Genomic DNA, 16,943 nt, shown 5'->3' with positions numbered 1-16,943 from the left:
TTAACTACCGTTAAATGGTGTTGGTGTCCCAAAACATTTCCTAAACCAGTGTCTACTAACTATTTATTTAAAAACATCTTGTGTGCATTGCTGCCAATTGTAAAGACTTAACTGATAACAACTTGAGTTATATTGTATCATTCATATTTTAACCCAAATACGAGCCAATGATGGGTGTGGAATGGAGTGAGATGATCCGTGTAACTTTGTTAACTGACTAAGATACGCGATTTCATTAGTCAGGACCATTTACTTAAAGCCCAATGATCAGGAACAGCTGGGTCCAGTTTTAAACCGGATCAGAAAGCTACCAGTACTGGATTTTTCAGGATTCTCTTTGTTCTAAAGCATTAAATAATGTAATGAGTGTATTATAGCCATATGATGACAATTACAACTATCGTAATGGCCAGCCACAAAGATCTCAGATAATGTTTCTCAAACAATTATTAAATGACAGCCTTAATGACAAAACTTTTACTTGTTCACTACATTGTTTGAAAGTACCATTTATGTTGGCTTTGCTTATATCTTACAAAATTATAAGTTTTGTAATGCTCCACAACTGGGGCAAAGAGAATACTTTGTAAGGATTGCCTGGGTAGCCTAGTGGTGATAGTGTTCTCCTTCAAATCTGAAGGTCGCTGCTGGTACAAGGGGGTTACTGAACCTAGATGTAATTTGTCATCTGGGCTATCAACTATGATGATATCTAACGATAAGGACGCCAAACATAGTAACAAAACCAGGGTTTGAATCGTTCTCTTAAAAATTTCAATAGCATGGATAAATATTTAAAAGAAACAACTAAGAATACCCAAAGCTGTAGCCTATAGTATATGGTTTCTCATAGTAACTCCTACTTTAAGAATCTACTTTATTCTCACTGCTTTCTGCAAAGTACTAACTATTGATATAATTAGTTCAGAATAAAAACGCAAGTCAGTATTACCTTCTTGCAGGTTTGTCTGCGTTCGCCAAACAATTGTCAAGATGAGTATTAATATTCCTCTCAGGTATCCCAACCAAACAAACAGGGCAAGTAACCAGTGGGACATCCGTTTTGGCTTGGATCGAGGTCGGTTCCTTCAGGAACATTGTGGGAACTGTTGGTATGTTCAGATCATGGTCTTCAGATCCAGGAAGAGGAGTGGAGTCTACATCGTGGCTACAAGTAGGTCCACTGGTGGCAGGAGATCCAAGGATGTCCTCTAATCGCTTTGAAATTTGTGATTTCTTCACACTTGAACTAGGAGTGCTCATCAAAGAAAAGTTTAACTTCCCTTTGGATGAGGTTGCCTGTGTGGATACATTTTTACCGTTCTTTGGCGTTTCAGTAGGTAAGCCTATCTTCTTTGCCGTACTGTTCTTAGGCGTTTCAGTAGGTAGGGCTATTTTCTTTGTCGTGTTACTTTGTGAAGGTGTCAGGGTTGGAACCGGCTTTTCATTACAGTTGAGAAGTGCTGCGATTTTCAACTGTTTTATTAGTTTATCCCGTATGCGAAGAAATAGTTCAACAAGTCTGTCTAGTATCCTGTTATTTCTTAAGCTTGTTTCAAAAACTTCTTCGAAACATATAGGGCAGGCTGTTTTGAAAGATAGATATTTCCGGATGCAGATCGAGCAATCTACAAAAAAGAAACAGGTTAGGGATGTTACAAGTTTTCTGTTTTCTTTATGAACTAGAGGTGATAACACTTTACTTTAAAATGGACTTAAAATGTCTTTGTTGCAAAGTATTAGATTTTTACCTAAGAATAAAAATATTATTTTCTCACTAAGAAGTATTTTTTTTAGAGAAGTTTATTTAGAGTAGACATGTGCAAAATGTATATAAAAATAACTTTTTTCAATTTTATGACATTTTTTCGCCACAGGCTATGGACCCATCGAGAAAATTTAGATAGGCATGTTTCAGTGGATAATTACTCCAACGCAATCTTCACTTTCAAAACATAATTAGGTAAAATAATTTGAGTTAAAATATATAATTATATTAAGAAAACCTCATAGATTCAAACACTAGTACGTTAAATCAACCCAGATCGCAATTAAGGTATCCTTAGCAGTCTTACATGAATGAGCGCATGGTGTGACCATCACAGTTTTGAAGTATTCATAGCAGATTCCGCAGCGAAGGCAGTCGTCGATTAACTGCAACACCATTTAATTTCATTGAATAATGCCAGTAATTTTTTTGTTACTTCTGACGGTTTTAATTTTGGACTAATGAAAACCAAGATTTATAGACATAGAATACCTTTTTAAAGGCCCTATGTTATTGATTGAAAACATTTTGTCATAACTTATAAATTATTGAGCTTTCTCCACTTAACTACCTACTCAAGCATTTAAAACACTGTATTTTCACAATTAATTTTACACTAGAGTAGGTGTTAAAAAAATGTTTGGAGAATAAAATGTTTGTAATTAAAATTTTTGTAGTTCTTAAAATATGGACCAACAAAATAGGCTATCGGAGTGGAGTGTAAATTATGTCCTCCTAGTCATAAAAAGTGTTTTGAGGCATTGTATAACCTTTGGTGATTTCCTGACCCTCATTAGGGGTATAGCAGTAACATTAATAACACTCTCTTCTCTTTTAATTTGTATTTAGTCAAAGTTGTTGCTATCTTATTTATTACTGTTATTACATTCAAATCCCTTTATGCTCTTGTTATGATACTTTGTTAATACTTTTCATTTGAAATGGCGACCTTACAAAATCTGTATTTTAAGCCAAGTATATAGTAAGGAGATGAGTGGCGCGATTTTGTAGTCTTGTTAGTGACTAAGGCCGACATATTCCTTAGACACAGATGTTAATAAATAGCCCATACAGCTAATGGCAAATAAGGGACCTACAGTTATAGTGGAATCCAAACCACATTTTTGCCTTGGTATTTACGAATTGGTCTAATTATCAGGATAGTACTGCGGATTGTAGTAGTACTAACTAGTGCAGACGTTAATCCACACCAGGGAGTATAGCATCCACAGTGCATGCCTATAAATATCCACAATTCTTTTTAATGTGGATTTAAATTCTAAATGTTCCAATAGTTTAGATCTTATCACTTTATGTAAAAGTTTTCACTTAAAAAGAACCATATTTGATGTAACCCGCCCTGGTAATGTAAATGAAGGTTCTTGCATTGACAATGTTTTTACTTCTCTTGACTCTTTTATGTTAGATGCTAGTACTGTACATACCATTGTTTCTGATCACAATGCAATTATTTGTAAAACACTATTACAAGGTTCAGAGAATAAGAGTAACTGTAAAAATAGCATAGTCTCACGTATTATTTCAGATCATGCATGTCAAGGTTTCAAGGGAGATCTAAAATGCTATAATTGGCTTAATACATATTCAGAAATTGACATAAATACTATGGTTAAAAATTTTCATACCAATTTTATGGGGTTAGTTGATAGAAATTTTCCGTTAAAGACATTTAAGTTAAGTAAAGCTAAATCAGATAATAAGTGGTTTAATATGGATCTATTTGAAACTAAAGAAAAATGTTGTATGTTATATGATATATATATAAGCAAACAGGATCATTAAAAATTAAAGAATCCTATAAATCTCTCAGTAAAACATATAAACAGAAAATTAAGAAAGCCAAAATTGAGTACAACAATAGTTTAATATCCAAAAGTAAAAATAAAACAAAGGCTGTGTGGTTGCTTGTTAAAAAACTATCCAACCATTCGAGGATGTCCTCAGGAATTTCAGAACTTACAGCTGAGGGATTCAATAAGTTTTTTATATTAAGTGTCAACGAAATTGCAAAAAACATACGGATAAATCATCATGAACCTGATTTCACTTTTTTTCTTGGAAAAGTAGATATGAGACAGCATATTTTTGAGTTTAGATTTGTGTCGGTTGAAGAAGTTTTTAAAACTATTAATAACTTACGTACAAGTAAATGTTTGGATCTCTATGGATTGAATTCAATTATTCTTAAACACGCTTCTTTTAGTATTTGTGAAGTATTGACCACAATATTTAATAGGATGATAGAAAAGGGTGTATACCCAACAGTACTTAAAAAAATTAAAGTGGTTCCAGTTCCCAAGAAAAATAATGATAGTTATGAAAGCTTCAGACCAATATCAATTGTACCAACCATATCAAAGTTGTTTGAATTACTAATGTATAACCAGGTGTATGAATACTTTGAAAGTAATAACATGTTTACTGATAGGCAGTTTGGGTTTCGCTCTGGGAAGAGCACAAATGATGCTGTTGTTAGTTTATAGATGTGGTTAAAAATATAGAGAACAATGGTTTGCTTTCGCTCTTTTGACATGTCAAAAGCATTTGATACTGTTAATCACAACATATTAATACACAAATTAAAATTTTATGGTTTTCAAGACAATTCAATTAAACTTATCAATTCGTATTTAAAAAATAGAGAACAATTTGTTAGTTTCAAAAATGAGTTATCTCTTGGAAAAAATATAGACGTTGGTGTTCCTCAGGGATCTTCTTTAGGGCCACTGCTATTTAATATCTATATCAATGATCTGCCATACAATTTGATAGGTGAAAACATTAATAGTTTTCTTTACGCTGATGACCTAGGCTTGAATGTTTGTTCTGAATCTAGAGATCAAATGAATCACATCCTGCAAAATGCTACGGATCTGATTTATCAGTGGTGTAATGCAAATAGATTATGCCTAAATCTAAATAAATTGCAAGATTTAGAAATTTGTTTCTCAAATAGGCAGCCTCTATTAAATGAGGTAAAACCTTTAAAATTTCTTGGAATTAATCTAAATGCAAAACTAGATTGGAAGGATCACATTGACATAACCTCAACCAAAATGTCGAAAGGTGTATACTGCTTAAGAAGATTAAAAGGTTGTGTAACACAAGATGTTTTGATAACAGTGTATTATGCACAGATACATAGTTTATTGAGTTACGGAATATTGGTGTGGGGCTTCCAATCATATACCAAAAAGTTATTTAAATTGCAAAAAAGAGCGATAAGGCTTGTAAGTGGTGTACGCTCCAGAACTCACTGTAAACCTATATTTAAACATTTCAAAATTTTAACTTTGCCTGCAATATATATTCTTCAAGTTCTGTTGTATGTAAAAAATCATTTAGAAATGTTCTCAGAAAATTCAAATAGACATAATTATGAAACCAGATTTAAAAACAACTTGCAAACAGTGCTCTGTAAATACTCAAAGAGTCAAACAAACATTCAATACATGGCAGCTAAATTGTTTAATAATTTATCAGTGGAGTCTCGGGAGTTGTCCTTGAACACTTTCAAATCAAAATTGAAAACATATTTAATACAAAAATGCCCATATACAGTGGAGGATTTTTTTACATGTCAAAATATTTCTATTTAATTGTGCCTGTATAATATATTTATATATTTTTTAATACTAGAACTTATTTATATTGATTTATTACATCTAAGTATTCATTTGCTGTATTAATTTATCTATTTTATGACGATTGTTAAAACATTGTGAAATGTCTACAACAATAAATTGATTTGATTTGATTTGATTGATAGGCGTAACTAGGATGACCCTAAGGGGGATTACACCGAGAGAGCCTCCCTGAAAAACTTTTGGAAAACTAGACCATTTTAGGCCATTTAGAGTCAACATTTTAATTGTAAAAAAATTGAAGGGGAGGGTTCAAACCCCTAAAACCCCTACCATGGATACGCCACAGCTTGTTGTTATATTTAGCACACTAATTTTCTTTCTGTGATGTATTAGATATTTACACATGCCTTGTAGGCCTGTATTATGGTTAAGTTTAAACTGTTGATATAAATTTAATTAGGAGAATGGCTTCCTTCTAACATTCATGAAAAATTAACCTGGATGTATGTTAAAAAAAAATAAGCGTTACTAATAGCGTAATTTAGTGTTGTTTAATATACAGGGTGTTTCAGAATTCGTGTCGGATATTTTAGGGTATTGTTCCTGGGTAAGAAACAAATCCAAACATCATATTTAAATCGACCGGAACTCCTTAGTTACTCACACAGCCGCCATTTTGTTTTTTTCGCTTATTAATTGTTTTCTAAAAAGTGGAAAGAGATACGAAATTGAAACTTTGCAAAAACATTTATGACAACTAGACAAAGCTACAAAAAAATTATGGAGATTTTTAAAATTCAAAAAACAAAATGGCGGCCATTTTGTTTTTTGAATTTTAAAAATGTACATAATTCTTTTGTAGCTTTGTCTAGTTGTCATAAATGTTTTTGCAAAGTTTCAATTTCGTATCTCTTACCACTTTTTAGAACAATTAATAAGCGAAAAAACAAAATGGCGGCTGTGTGAGTAACTATAAGGACTTCCGGTCAATTTAAATATGATGTTTGGATTTGTTTCTTACCCAGGAACAATACCCTAAAATATCCGACACGAATTCTGAAACACCCTGTATAAACCACAAACTCAGGGAAAATATTAACTCAATTTGAATATTTCTTACTGGGATTTTTTTTATAGATTCCTAAACTTTTCAATTACATCTAGTTACAGTTTTAATAATACTATATAATACCTGTTTTAAAACAACTTAGATAAAATGTTTAATGTGGTAATCATCATTTTTCAATTGAGATGGGGAAGCCATCTAGGTGCGTATTTTAACTCAAATATGAGAGAAGGACGAGCGTAGAATGAAGTGAGATGCCCTTTTGTAACTTTGTTACCAAGACCAGCTGTTTCATTAAACTTAGTCAGAACTATTTATTAAAAGCACAATGATTAAGGACAGCTGGGCTCAGTTTCGAACCAAAGCTATGACACTTTCCTCAGGGTCGAACCGGCGACCTTATGATTGCTAGGCAAGCACTATTCACTGAGCTACCGTGCTATTTCTAGAAATATCAAGAGAATCCTCCACTTAGGAAACAGCTTAGTTTAAATTAATAAATAAGTAGCAACTTATACTTGCACAAATAGATTACTTACTTTTAGCTCTGAAAAGTCCTTTGGCCAGCAGATATCAGGACCGAAAGACAATGTATTAATATTTTCAATTTGCATTTTTTATGATGTTGGGGAAACCTGAAAAGTAATGAAAGAATACAAATTGGAAACATACGATAAAGTATAAAAGACTACACATAATATACTGGTACTGTACATAAGTTATGTCTTGAGTAATATTTTCTAGTAGAAATTAAATTATTCTTAACTTATTGTTTTTAAATTGTAGTTTTTTAATGGTCCGCTCTAATCTTATTATTTATATTACCACCATTTTGCATTTCACATGTCTGCCTGCACCCTATAAATAATGTAGGCTATTGTTTGTAAAATGGTTCTTATTAAATAAGTAAAGTAGGCCTACTCTATGAAATTTCACGTTATATGATATGATGGTAAAGCCTGGTTTACATTGGTCAAGTAAAAGGGCGTTTAGAAAGGCAAGTTGGTACTCAACTTGACCAGTGTAGACAATTTAACGAGTCAAGTGACAAGTGAGTCGAGTGCCAGACCCAGCTGGCGGACGAGTCGAGTAGTTTTGGCCGGGAAACAGCCACTCGACCAATTTTGAGCACTTGCCCTTCCCCTACTACCATGTCTGCTGTCTCAAGCCGCATTTAAGCAATTTTATATATATGTTTTTGTTATTTTTAAGTTGATATAAATAATATTTTGACATGAAGTGGACAGAAGAGGAAACATTAAAGTATTTTGAGTTGTATCGTGATGCAGAATTTTTGTTAAATATCGCAAGCCCTACTTACAAAAACAAACAAATGCCACAAACAGCAATTGACAACCTTGTAAATGATATGGGTAAAGAAGGCCTTCGTGTACAAGAAGCGAAGCAGAAAATTAAAAACATAAGGTCTACATGTAGCCTACAACCAAGAAGGAACTAATAAAAATTTTAAAATTTTCCAAATTCCCTATTTAGGCCTATTTCGTTTTACCAATTAATCAACCTCCTCTACTAACATATTGTACACCCTTTTCAAGCATCTTCGAAATGTAACACATATAATTAGCCTACAGGGCATTTTACGTACCTAAATGAATTATTCTTATTCTTATACGTATAATTTACACAACTGTACATGTACGGTACCGGTAACCATAAAAATATTAACTTTAGGTAGGTACCAACTAACTTAGGCCTGGTTTACACGGGTCAAGTACGGCGGGCGAGTCAGTGTGCGAGTTGCCACTCGCTCTCTCTCTCTAGCTCGCTTGTTGTTTCGAATTTAACAGGCGAGTCAAGTAACGGGCGAGACAGAAAAATACCCCCGCCGCAGCAAACCTGCAGACTAAGCGAGTTTCAACCTGTCTGATTACATATTTAGTAAAATTTTTCCATAAATAAGAAATATTTATTCCCAATTTGCCAATTTAAATAGCATTAGATTTAACGAGTGCTTAGGTTTGCTGCTACGGGGAAGGTAAACAGTGTTTTTTGACCAAACCTCAATAGTATAGGATGAAATAAATAAATTTGCCAAATTTGATCAAAATATATCCATAAACAAGTAAACTACAACAGTTTTCATTTTCTCCATAAGAATAACATGGGAATTTTAAATTTGCCCTTTTTTGAATTTTCTCCGTAACCCTTAGGCATACAACAATGCTTCAATATAGTAAATAATTTTTTTTTAAGCTCTACAAAATGGTTGGAAAAGAAATTCCAAAATTTTATGTTTTTAGGGTCTGAGTCTTCATGGGTCCCCCCATAAACCCCCGTTCCCATGGTCCGATCATGCTGGTTCGCGAACTCGTTCGAATAAATGTAGGTTTACACGTTTATACCAAATTTCATCAAAATCGGATAATTTTTGTTCAAGTTATCGTGCTAACGGACACACACATATATATATATATATATATCTTACTATTATTAATACCCCCGCCGCAGCAAACCTGCAGACTAAGCGAGTTTCAACTTGTCTGATTACATATTTATATTTAGTAAAATTTTTCCATAAATAAGAAATATTTATTCCCAATTTTCCAATTTAAATAGCATTAGATTTAACGAGTGCTTAGGTTTGCTGCTACGGGGAAGGTAAACAGTGTTTTTTGACCAAACCTCAATAGTATAGGATTAAATAAATAAATTTGCAAAATTTGATCAAAATATATCCATAAACAAGTAAACTACAACAGTTTTCATTTAAGAATAACATGGGAATTTTAAATTTGCCCTTTTTTGAATTTTCTCCGTAACCCTTAGGCATACAACAATGCTTCAATATAGTAAATTATTTCTTTTTTTAAGCTCTACAAAATGGTTGGAAAAGAAATTCCAAAATTTTATGTTTTTAGGGTCTGAGTCTTCATGGGTCCCCCCATAAACCCCCGTTCCCATGGTCCGATCATGCTGGTTCGCGAACTCGTTCGAATAAATGTAGGTTTACACGTTTATACCAAATTTCATCAAAATCGGATAATTTTTGTTCAAGTTATCGTGCTAACGGACACACATATATATATATCTTACTATTATTATAAATGTGAAAGTTTGTGTGTTTGTTTATTTGTTTGTTTGTCTGTTTGTTTGAAGTTCAATCACGCATTAACTACTGGACGGATTGGGCTGAAATTTGGCATGATGATAGCTCATATTCCCGATTAACATATAGGCATATTCTTATCTCAAAAATCCTTTCGGGCTCCGCCCCAGTGGCTCTGAAGTTCCCCACGTTAACCTTATGAGTATTCATATTTAAAGGGAATTGTATAATTTAGTCATATGTTTCAACTGAAAAAGTTGGTTCTATGATTTGCAAAAGCATTAAAAATTTATAAGATTTACCAACAGGGTGCAGCACTATTATTTTTTTGATCATTTATGAAAACAGCTAATTTGAACTAAGCAGCAGCAAAAAACTGTGATAAGCAATGAGAACTGTCAAAGTACGATTGTTTACAGTTATGTTTATTTTTTGATTTCATGAATAATCTATACTATTATAAAGAAGAGGTGGTGTCTGTGTGTGTGTGTGTGTGTGTTTGTATGAGGTAATCTCAAAAACTACTGAACCGACTGGGCTCAAATTGCACACAAATGAAGCTACAGCTCCGAGGATACATATAGAACTATTCCCGCTTCGATATTGTCCTAGGGCTCTGCCCCGTGGGCTTTCAAAAATTTGAGGTGAGAGATTTAAAAGTAAATATTGATTGATGGTATCCATGGTAACAAAGAACAAACCTACAAAGTTTAAAAATGTAAACAAGCAGAACTAACTGTCAAATGAATGTTGATTTCATATTTCCACACAGCTGGTTCAAACATATTAAATACTGCACGAATATTAGAACAGAGAGGGTAAGGATTATAAATTTAAAATAATGATGTCACTAGCCCGAATGTAAACATTATTTGACATTACTTAAATGGAGCTGTCAAACCATATGTTAATATAATTTGAATTTCATTAGTATACTAGCTGTTGTACCCGTGCTTTGCAACGGGAAGAGGACACGAAATAGGAACATTTTAATCTTTACATCTGTTGCATATAATAGTTACACAACCGCCAACGCTTTTAGAAACAAAATTCAACTTTTATGGCCTTAATAGAAACGTTTAAGTTATGAATTTTAAATCTGGTAAGTAGTGGATACCACCGTTTTGGTTTTGATTAATTTTAAATCTTGTGTAGGCTGATATGAGAAAAACTGACCAAATCTTCGAGTAAAACTTTGACATAGCCTACATGATTTACCTTCATCTCCCTTAATTACATATCTTTTAATTTAATATTGACATTTTAAATTTCTATTTTGAAGTTGCAAAATACTAATTAATTATTAAACTTAAATGAACATTTTTTTTATTTCACTCTTCTTTATATTAAATCACAAATCCTTCCATCTTCAGTTTCTTCACTCACAATTAGCAAAACTATGTCAGCTGTAATTAACTTCAGAAATATTGCTGTGTCTTATAAATACAGTCTTTTGAAATATTAAAGAAACTATATCTATAGGTAGGCCCTACTATAAAAAAGTTTAAACAAATAATTTAGCATTAAAGACAGCAGACAAAACTAATATGATTATCAAAGCATCAAGGACTAAAAAACTGTAATAGCAAATACAGTATATGTTTCATTGCATCTCTGATTCTACTCTACAAAAATATCAACAAACAACATAATATACAAACCAGTTCTTTTAATCAGTTCCATCATCCATTGCCTTTACATTTTCACACTTACCATTAAGAAAACATAGTAACAGATATTTCATTGATTTTAGAAACAAAAGAACACTGTGTACTGCTTAGTTTTATATTTTCCTTGGTTTAATTGAATCAGTGGTGTGGAAAAACACAAATAATAAATTTATCAAATAAAGTAAATGTGAACTGAAAGCTATGTTAAGATAAAATAAGAGTATTTTGTATTGCCATTTGATAATTAAATATAGTTACACATATACAACAGATTTTAGAAAACAAAAATCAACGACAATTTAGTTATTGATGATATTCTTTAGTTTAATTTAAGCATAGGTTTAGCAAAACACAACAACTTAATTTACCTAAATATACATATAAAAACAATGTGATGTTCAAGTTATGTTAACACATGTGAAGCAGTTAGAATTTATTTAAAGTAGCCTCTAAATTCATACAAAACTTCTATACATTGTAATTTTCATACTGTTTCCATAAAAAAACATATCAATAACATTATTTTCACTTAAGATTATTAACTTAAGACGCTTTAAAAAATCCAAAGCAGAGCCGGAGTTGATACAGCAACGGTTATAAATTTTTTTTTCTATAAACATTGACATAGTTTTAGAATAAATAATCCATGATAAAAGGTTAGATTAAAATAAACCTACCTCATATTTATGGAAAATATTATATTTAATTTCTTTGTATCAGCTGTCTGAAATTGTGAAATATGCAGTTTAGCAGTTCTTCTTGTTTACATTTAAATGTCAAAGCAAATGTAAACAAACATTGTTAGTGTTCTGATCGCAGCCATGGAGACCAATCAATATTTACTTTTAAAATTTTCACCTCAGAACTTTAAAGCCAAAGGGACAAAGCCCACGGTCAGTATCGAAATGTGAATAGTCCTATAATGGTCCTTAGTATGGTAGCTATATTTTTGTAAAATTTAAGCCCAGTTGGTTCAGTAGTTTTTGCACCTATTAGTAATACACATACAGACAGACACCATTAGATTTTTATATAATAGTATAGATAGATATAGATGAATCTTTCAGTTACTTCATTTGTTTATGTTTATGATCTATTATACTGAGTCTGTTCTAATATTTGTGAAATGCTGTAATAATATTTTAGAGGGAATACTTCGTTGTAAAAAAATTGTTCATGGATATAGGAAATAATTAAGATTCTATAATCATTGCCCTATCAATCTAGGCTCTTATTCTGAGTTTTATGAGGTTTATTGTGATAGTTTTTCGTTTACAGTGCAAACCATGAAATACATTCTTTTATTATACCTTAAAATCTATCTTTGGTTTTGTATGGTAGGTAGCATAAATAAGTAATCACAGTAAGATTTAACAAAAACGTACTATTATCAAGTTAAGTAGTACAGTTAAATTTTGTTTCTAAATTTGGCATTTGGAAAACCATTTGGCATGTTTCTAAGAACCAACATTGTCTCTTTTGCATACTGACCCTGATGCAAGGCCCGGGTATAGCTGCTAGCAAATAGAATAGTAGCGCTGATTTGCAGTAGCTGTTCAAATGGCGCTACTAATTGCACCAACGATAACATTAGGTTTAACGAGTACCTAGGTTTTTGCTGCCTACAGGGAGGGCAACGAAGTGTGATTTTAAGGAACATATCATTAGCTTACTATGAAATAAATACATTTGCCAAGTTTGATAAAAATTGATCCATAAACAAGCAATATTACAACAGTTTACTTATCCTACTAATATTATAAGTAAGAAAGTTTGGATGTATGGATGGATGGATGGATGTTTGTGACAAGTAAACGCGAAAAATACTAACGCTAATTTTAACCAACTAGCAACAAAAAGTTGTGGTACACAATGAGAACTTAACTTTTTTTCATGGTTTAGGTGCAGTGGTAGAAAATTAGGGCTATGGTAGATACTGTAGGACACTAGGCCTATAGGATACCGTATAAATTAAAAGACAAAATTTTCTTAAACCGTGTCCTCTCCCATAACTACAATAAGCATTTATACTTATATGCCAACCCCGTACGAAGGACGGGTACTCTGCTAGTTTGTGATATTTAGCAAATTTTTTAATTTGTTTTTATCTGTTGTTTAGGTGAAGTGGTAGAACATTATGACTATTGTAGATGTGTCATACTATAGTATACTGTAAATTTAAAGAAGCAAATTTTATCAAACTGTGTCTTCCACCATTGCAAACGCAAAGCTTGAGTATAACTGGAATAATCATTGTATACTTATATGCCAACCCCGTACAAAGGACAGGTATGACTGCTAGTATATATATAATTTATATATATATATATAAATATATATGAATTTGAACGGATGGTGTTTTTGGCCTCTGGGGACCTCAAAACAAAAAAGTAAATCGGTCTCGGGTCCAGGTCTTACTATGAGACCTACGGTAATAGCTTATTCCCTACCTATATGGGAAATTTGCTAAAAAGGTCAGTTGGGGAGCGAGTCGAGTGGTTTAGTTGAAAACCGAGTTTCTCGGCCCAGTAACTACCCCCACACAATTTGCCCGCGAAACATCTGTTTACTAAGTACTGTCAAGTGAGTGCAGCGACCAGATAATTAAATTTATATTATTTATTCTGTGATCGCTGAGTGAGTCAGTATTGAGATTAGTTCAGACTTCCATCAGAGCAGGCCTACTCACTCGACACTCAATGGTTCAGTTGAACAGTTGATTCTGTGTTCTGTGTTGCATTGTCTTGCTGTGCGTGAATCTACTCTTAATAGGCCTATTCAGTTTTTAAAATCTTTGTACAACTAAAGATCTGCAGTTCTACTGGATCGATTTGATTAATTAATGGTTAGTTAGAAAGCTCACTCCCTAAACATGTTTTCCATAAGAAGTACCTACATAGAAAACGATGTTTTCACATTTTTTTTATTTGGAGGCAACTTTTGACTGCCTTTATTGAATTTTTACAAGAAATTATAGTAATTTGTAGCAAATTATATTCTCTTTCAGAATATCACCTTCCATTTTGGTTGATTTCCTCACCATTTAAAAGTTAGCTTATTTGCAAAAAAGCTAAGCAACCTCTGAATTTAAGTACAGTATATTGTAAAGTGTTAAATTCAGTTTTAATTTTCTGTAATCAAATTCAGTGATTTAAGTTCTAAATTCAGCATTAAACTCTTCCCCGTGCCATTAAACTCAAACATCATTTAACACGTTATGGCCTACCTTTACCTTTACCTTCCGTCATGCACTTTTACCAGAGAAAACTGGATTGTTCATGTCAATAAAAAATTAAAACAACACGTTTCCAAGCTACAGTAACGGTAACTACAACGGAATACCCTACACTAGGTACACCGTAGAGAAGTAATAAAAATTACTTATTGTTTTAAACTTAGGCTTATCTAAGGCTTACCTTACGATCCAATTGATTTATAGTGGAGACTGGAGACCTATTGGATCGTAAGGTGAGCCTTAGATTATAACAATGATTAATAACAGTCCAGAGGCTATTTCTAAAAAAAAAAAGGCAAATATTTTAAATATCAACAACGCGATATTATGCACTTTTTTGATGTCTACTTACAGTATTTTTCACGCTGAATCCAAAAATGCAATCAGTTTTTGTCGGAGAGATTCCTAAATGATCGTAAAACGAAGGTCAACATTACGAATCTAAGGTTAATTGAGGTATACTGTTGGCAATATGGCGTGGTCTGGACGGGTCCGTATGTGGACTGAACGACTGAGTACTGACTACTGACTACTGAGTGAGGAGGAGAGCAAACAGCTGTTTGTATTCGACTTAATGCGGAATGAAATCAATTCGTTTTGAAACCAGAGATAATCAGTTCTTATTTAGGCATGTGAGGAAGGTAGGTCGGGTTTTATGCGGATTCGTGACTGTATTAAGTTTTTTGAAGTGAGGTTAGATTAGGAAGGTAAAGGTTAGGTTATAATGAACCGACTAATTAATTTATGCTACTTCCAGACTGTTTTTGCACAATTAAATAGTGGTTGAAACACAATGAAATAACGATTTTTATTTCATTGTGTTTCACCCACTATTTCAATTGTGCAAAAACAGTCTGGAAGTTGCATAAATTAATGAGTCGGTTCATTACAACCTAACCTTTAACTTACCTAATCTAACCTCACTTGAAAGGACTTAATACAGTCACGAATCCGCATAAAGTCCGACCTATCTTCCTCACATGCCTTTTCTGACATAAAATGCGATTTAAACATTACTATTAAGGTTGGGTTGGGTTAGGTTAGGTTAGATTAGATTAGATTATGTAACATCATTTATTAGTTGCTGATATATTAAATTATGCACTATGGCACGTTTTCACTTTTAGACACAATGGGATTATGTACTATGGGATTATGCACTATGGCACGTTCATTAACAGACGTTGAGGCATTAGTCAATGGTTCAGGATTGGAATAAGGACATGATCATGTCGGCAGTAGCCTTGCTTCTATAACTGATATTTTACGTGAATAAATTCTATTTTGTTCTATAATTTATGTTGATGTGATTAATAGTTAATGTATCGTAGTTGATTTATTGTATTTTCTAAACAGCACCAAAGTCCATTTTCTTTTAATAATCTAGTTATTGCATATTGTAACTCTGATTTTGCTCTCATAGCGTCGTGTGTGGTTTTGTTTGTTATTATCAAATGTAAACAACTGACAGCTGTTTCCACTCCACAATCCTTCCTCCCCTTTAAGTGTTAGTCGCCACTAGAACTTGGACTCGTCCATACCACAAATATGTGAATATTACAACAAAACTGAAGCTTCATATTAATTATTTAACTGTACGGTCATTTAGGAATCCCTCCGACAAAAACTGATTGCATTTTTGGATTCAGCGTGAAAAATACTGTAAGTAGACATCAAAAAAGTACATAATATCGCGTTGTAGACATACCAAATAATTCCAAAAAAAATTACTTCTCTATGCCCGCTGCCTACACTGTCCCTGTCAGAAATAGGAATGCCTCTGAACAGTCAAGTATTGGGCGAGTTTAAACAAATCAACAACTGGGCCGAACAACTCGCCTGCCATACTCGACCCGTGTTAACCAGGGTTTAAACCCACTTTTCTAAAATATGAAAAATAAGCTTAGCCAAGTAACTGGGCCGAGCCATTTCAGCCGAGCTTACTCGACCAATAAACCAGGCTTAAAGATTATCAACAGCAGAGTTGTCCATAGGTAGATCGATAGGCCTAGCCTACAATTGAAAATACCATAACCTAAGGCTAGTTTTGGTTTGATATCATGAATCGGATATCAGAGTAGCCGAAAATAATAAGACCAAATTACCATAATAAGAATATAATTGCTTGTTCCCTTACGATACACTATAGGATTTAAAGATGAAGCCCATTTCACCTGTGAATGTAGATGTCTGTGAAACTGCCAATAAACCAACATTAAGCTATGACGTCACCGTCAGATCAGTAGATCAAGAAGGCCGTGGCATCAAAACTTCCTAACCTCAATTTCATGTATCAAAACGTCCTAACCTCAAACACATGTTTCACGTGTCAAAACTTCCTAACCTCAAAAACATTTTATGTTTAAATCATACGTTTTGAGCAGTTTTAAAGTGTTTGTTTTACTAATGTACCATTTATATGTAACTGAGGTGTCTAAATAAAGTATATTAACCACAAATAACACTTGTTTCTATACCATAATTGTATCACGCAATGTACTCCCACGTGCGAAGATAGTATAAAAACGT

General features: G+C 32.9%; 1 protein-coding gene across 4 annotated transcripts in view; it reads right to left on the bottom strand.

Annotated features, from left to right (window-relative positions):
• The window catches only part of LOC128990819 (E3 ubiquitin-protein ligase RAD18-like), a 35,521-nt gene that overhangs the window by 5,809 nt on the left and 12,769 nt on the right, over nt 1-16,943 (bottom strand). Inside the window, exons 1-4 of one of the 4 annotated variants that reach the window (XM_054413421.1) lie at nt 16,520-16,600; nt 6,982-7,077; nt 2,076-2,154; nt 953-1,628 (exon numbers count right to left, since the gene is read on the bottom strand). In XM_054413421.1, coding sequence (XP_054269396.1) covers nt 953-1,628; nt 2,076-2,154; nt 6,982-7,056 — 830 coding nt within the window. In that variant the 5' untranslated portion in view covers nt 7,057-7,077; nt 16,520-16,600. Of the gene's footprint in view, nt 1-952; nt 1,629-2,075; nt 2,155-6,981; nt 7,078-14,075; nt 14,098-14,766; nt 14,872-16,519; nt 16,601-16,943 lie in introns of those variants that run through there. The other 3 variants (XM_054413420.1, XM_054413423.1, XM_054413422.1) reach the window with 3 other exon arrangements.

Source organism: Macrosteles quadrilineatus, unplaced genomic scaffold (genome assembly GCF_028750875.1).
Source record: "Macrosteles quadrilineatus isolate MER2022 unplaced genomic scaffold, UCM_ALF_1.0 Scaffold_3__2_contigs__length_128488019, whole genome shotgun sequence".
Lineage (NCBI taxonomy): Eukaryota > Metazoa > Arthropoda > Insecta > Hemiptera > Cicadellidae > Macrosteles > Macrosteles quadrilineatus.
This window is presented reverse-complemented; position numbering and strand designations above follow the sequence as displayed.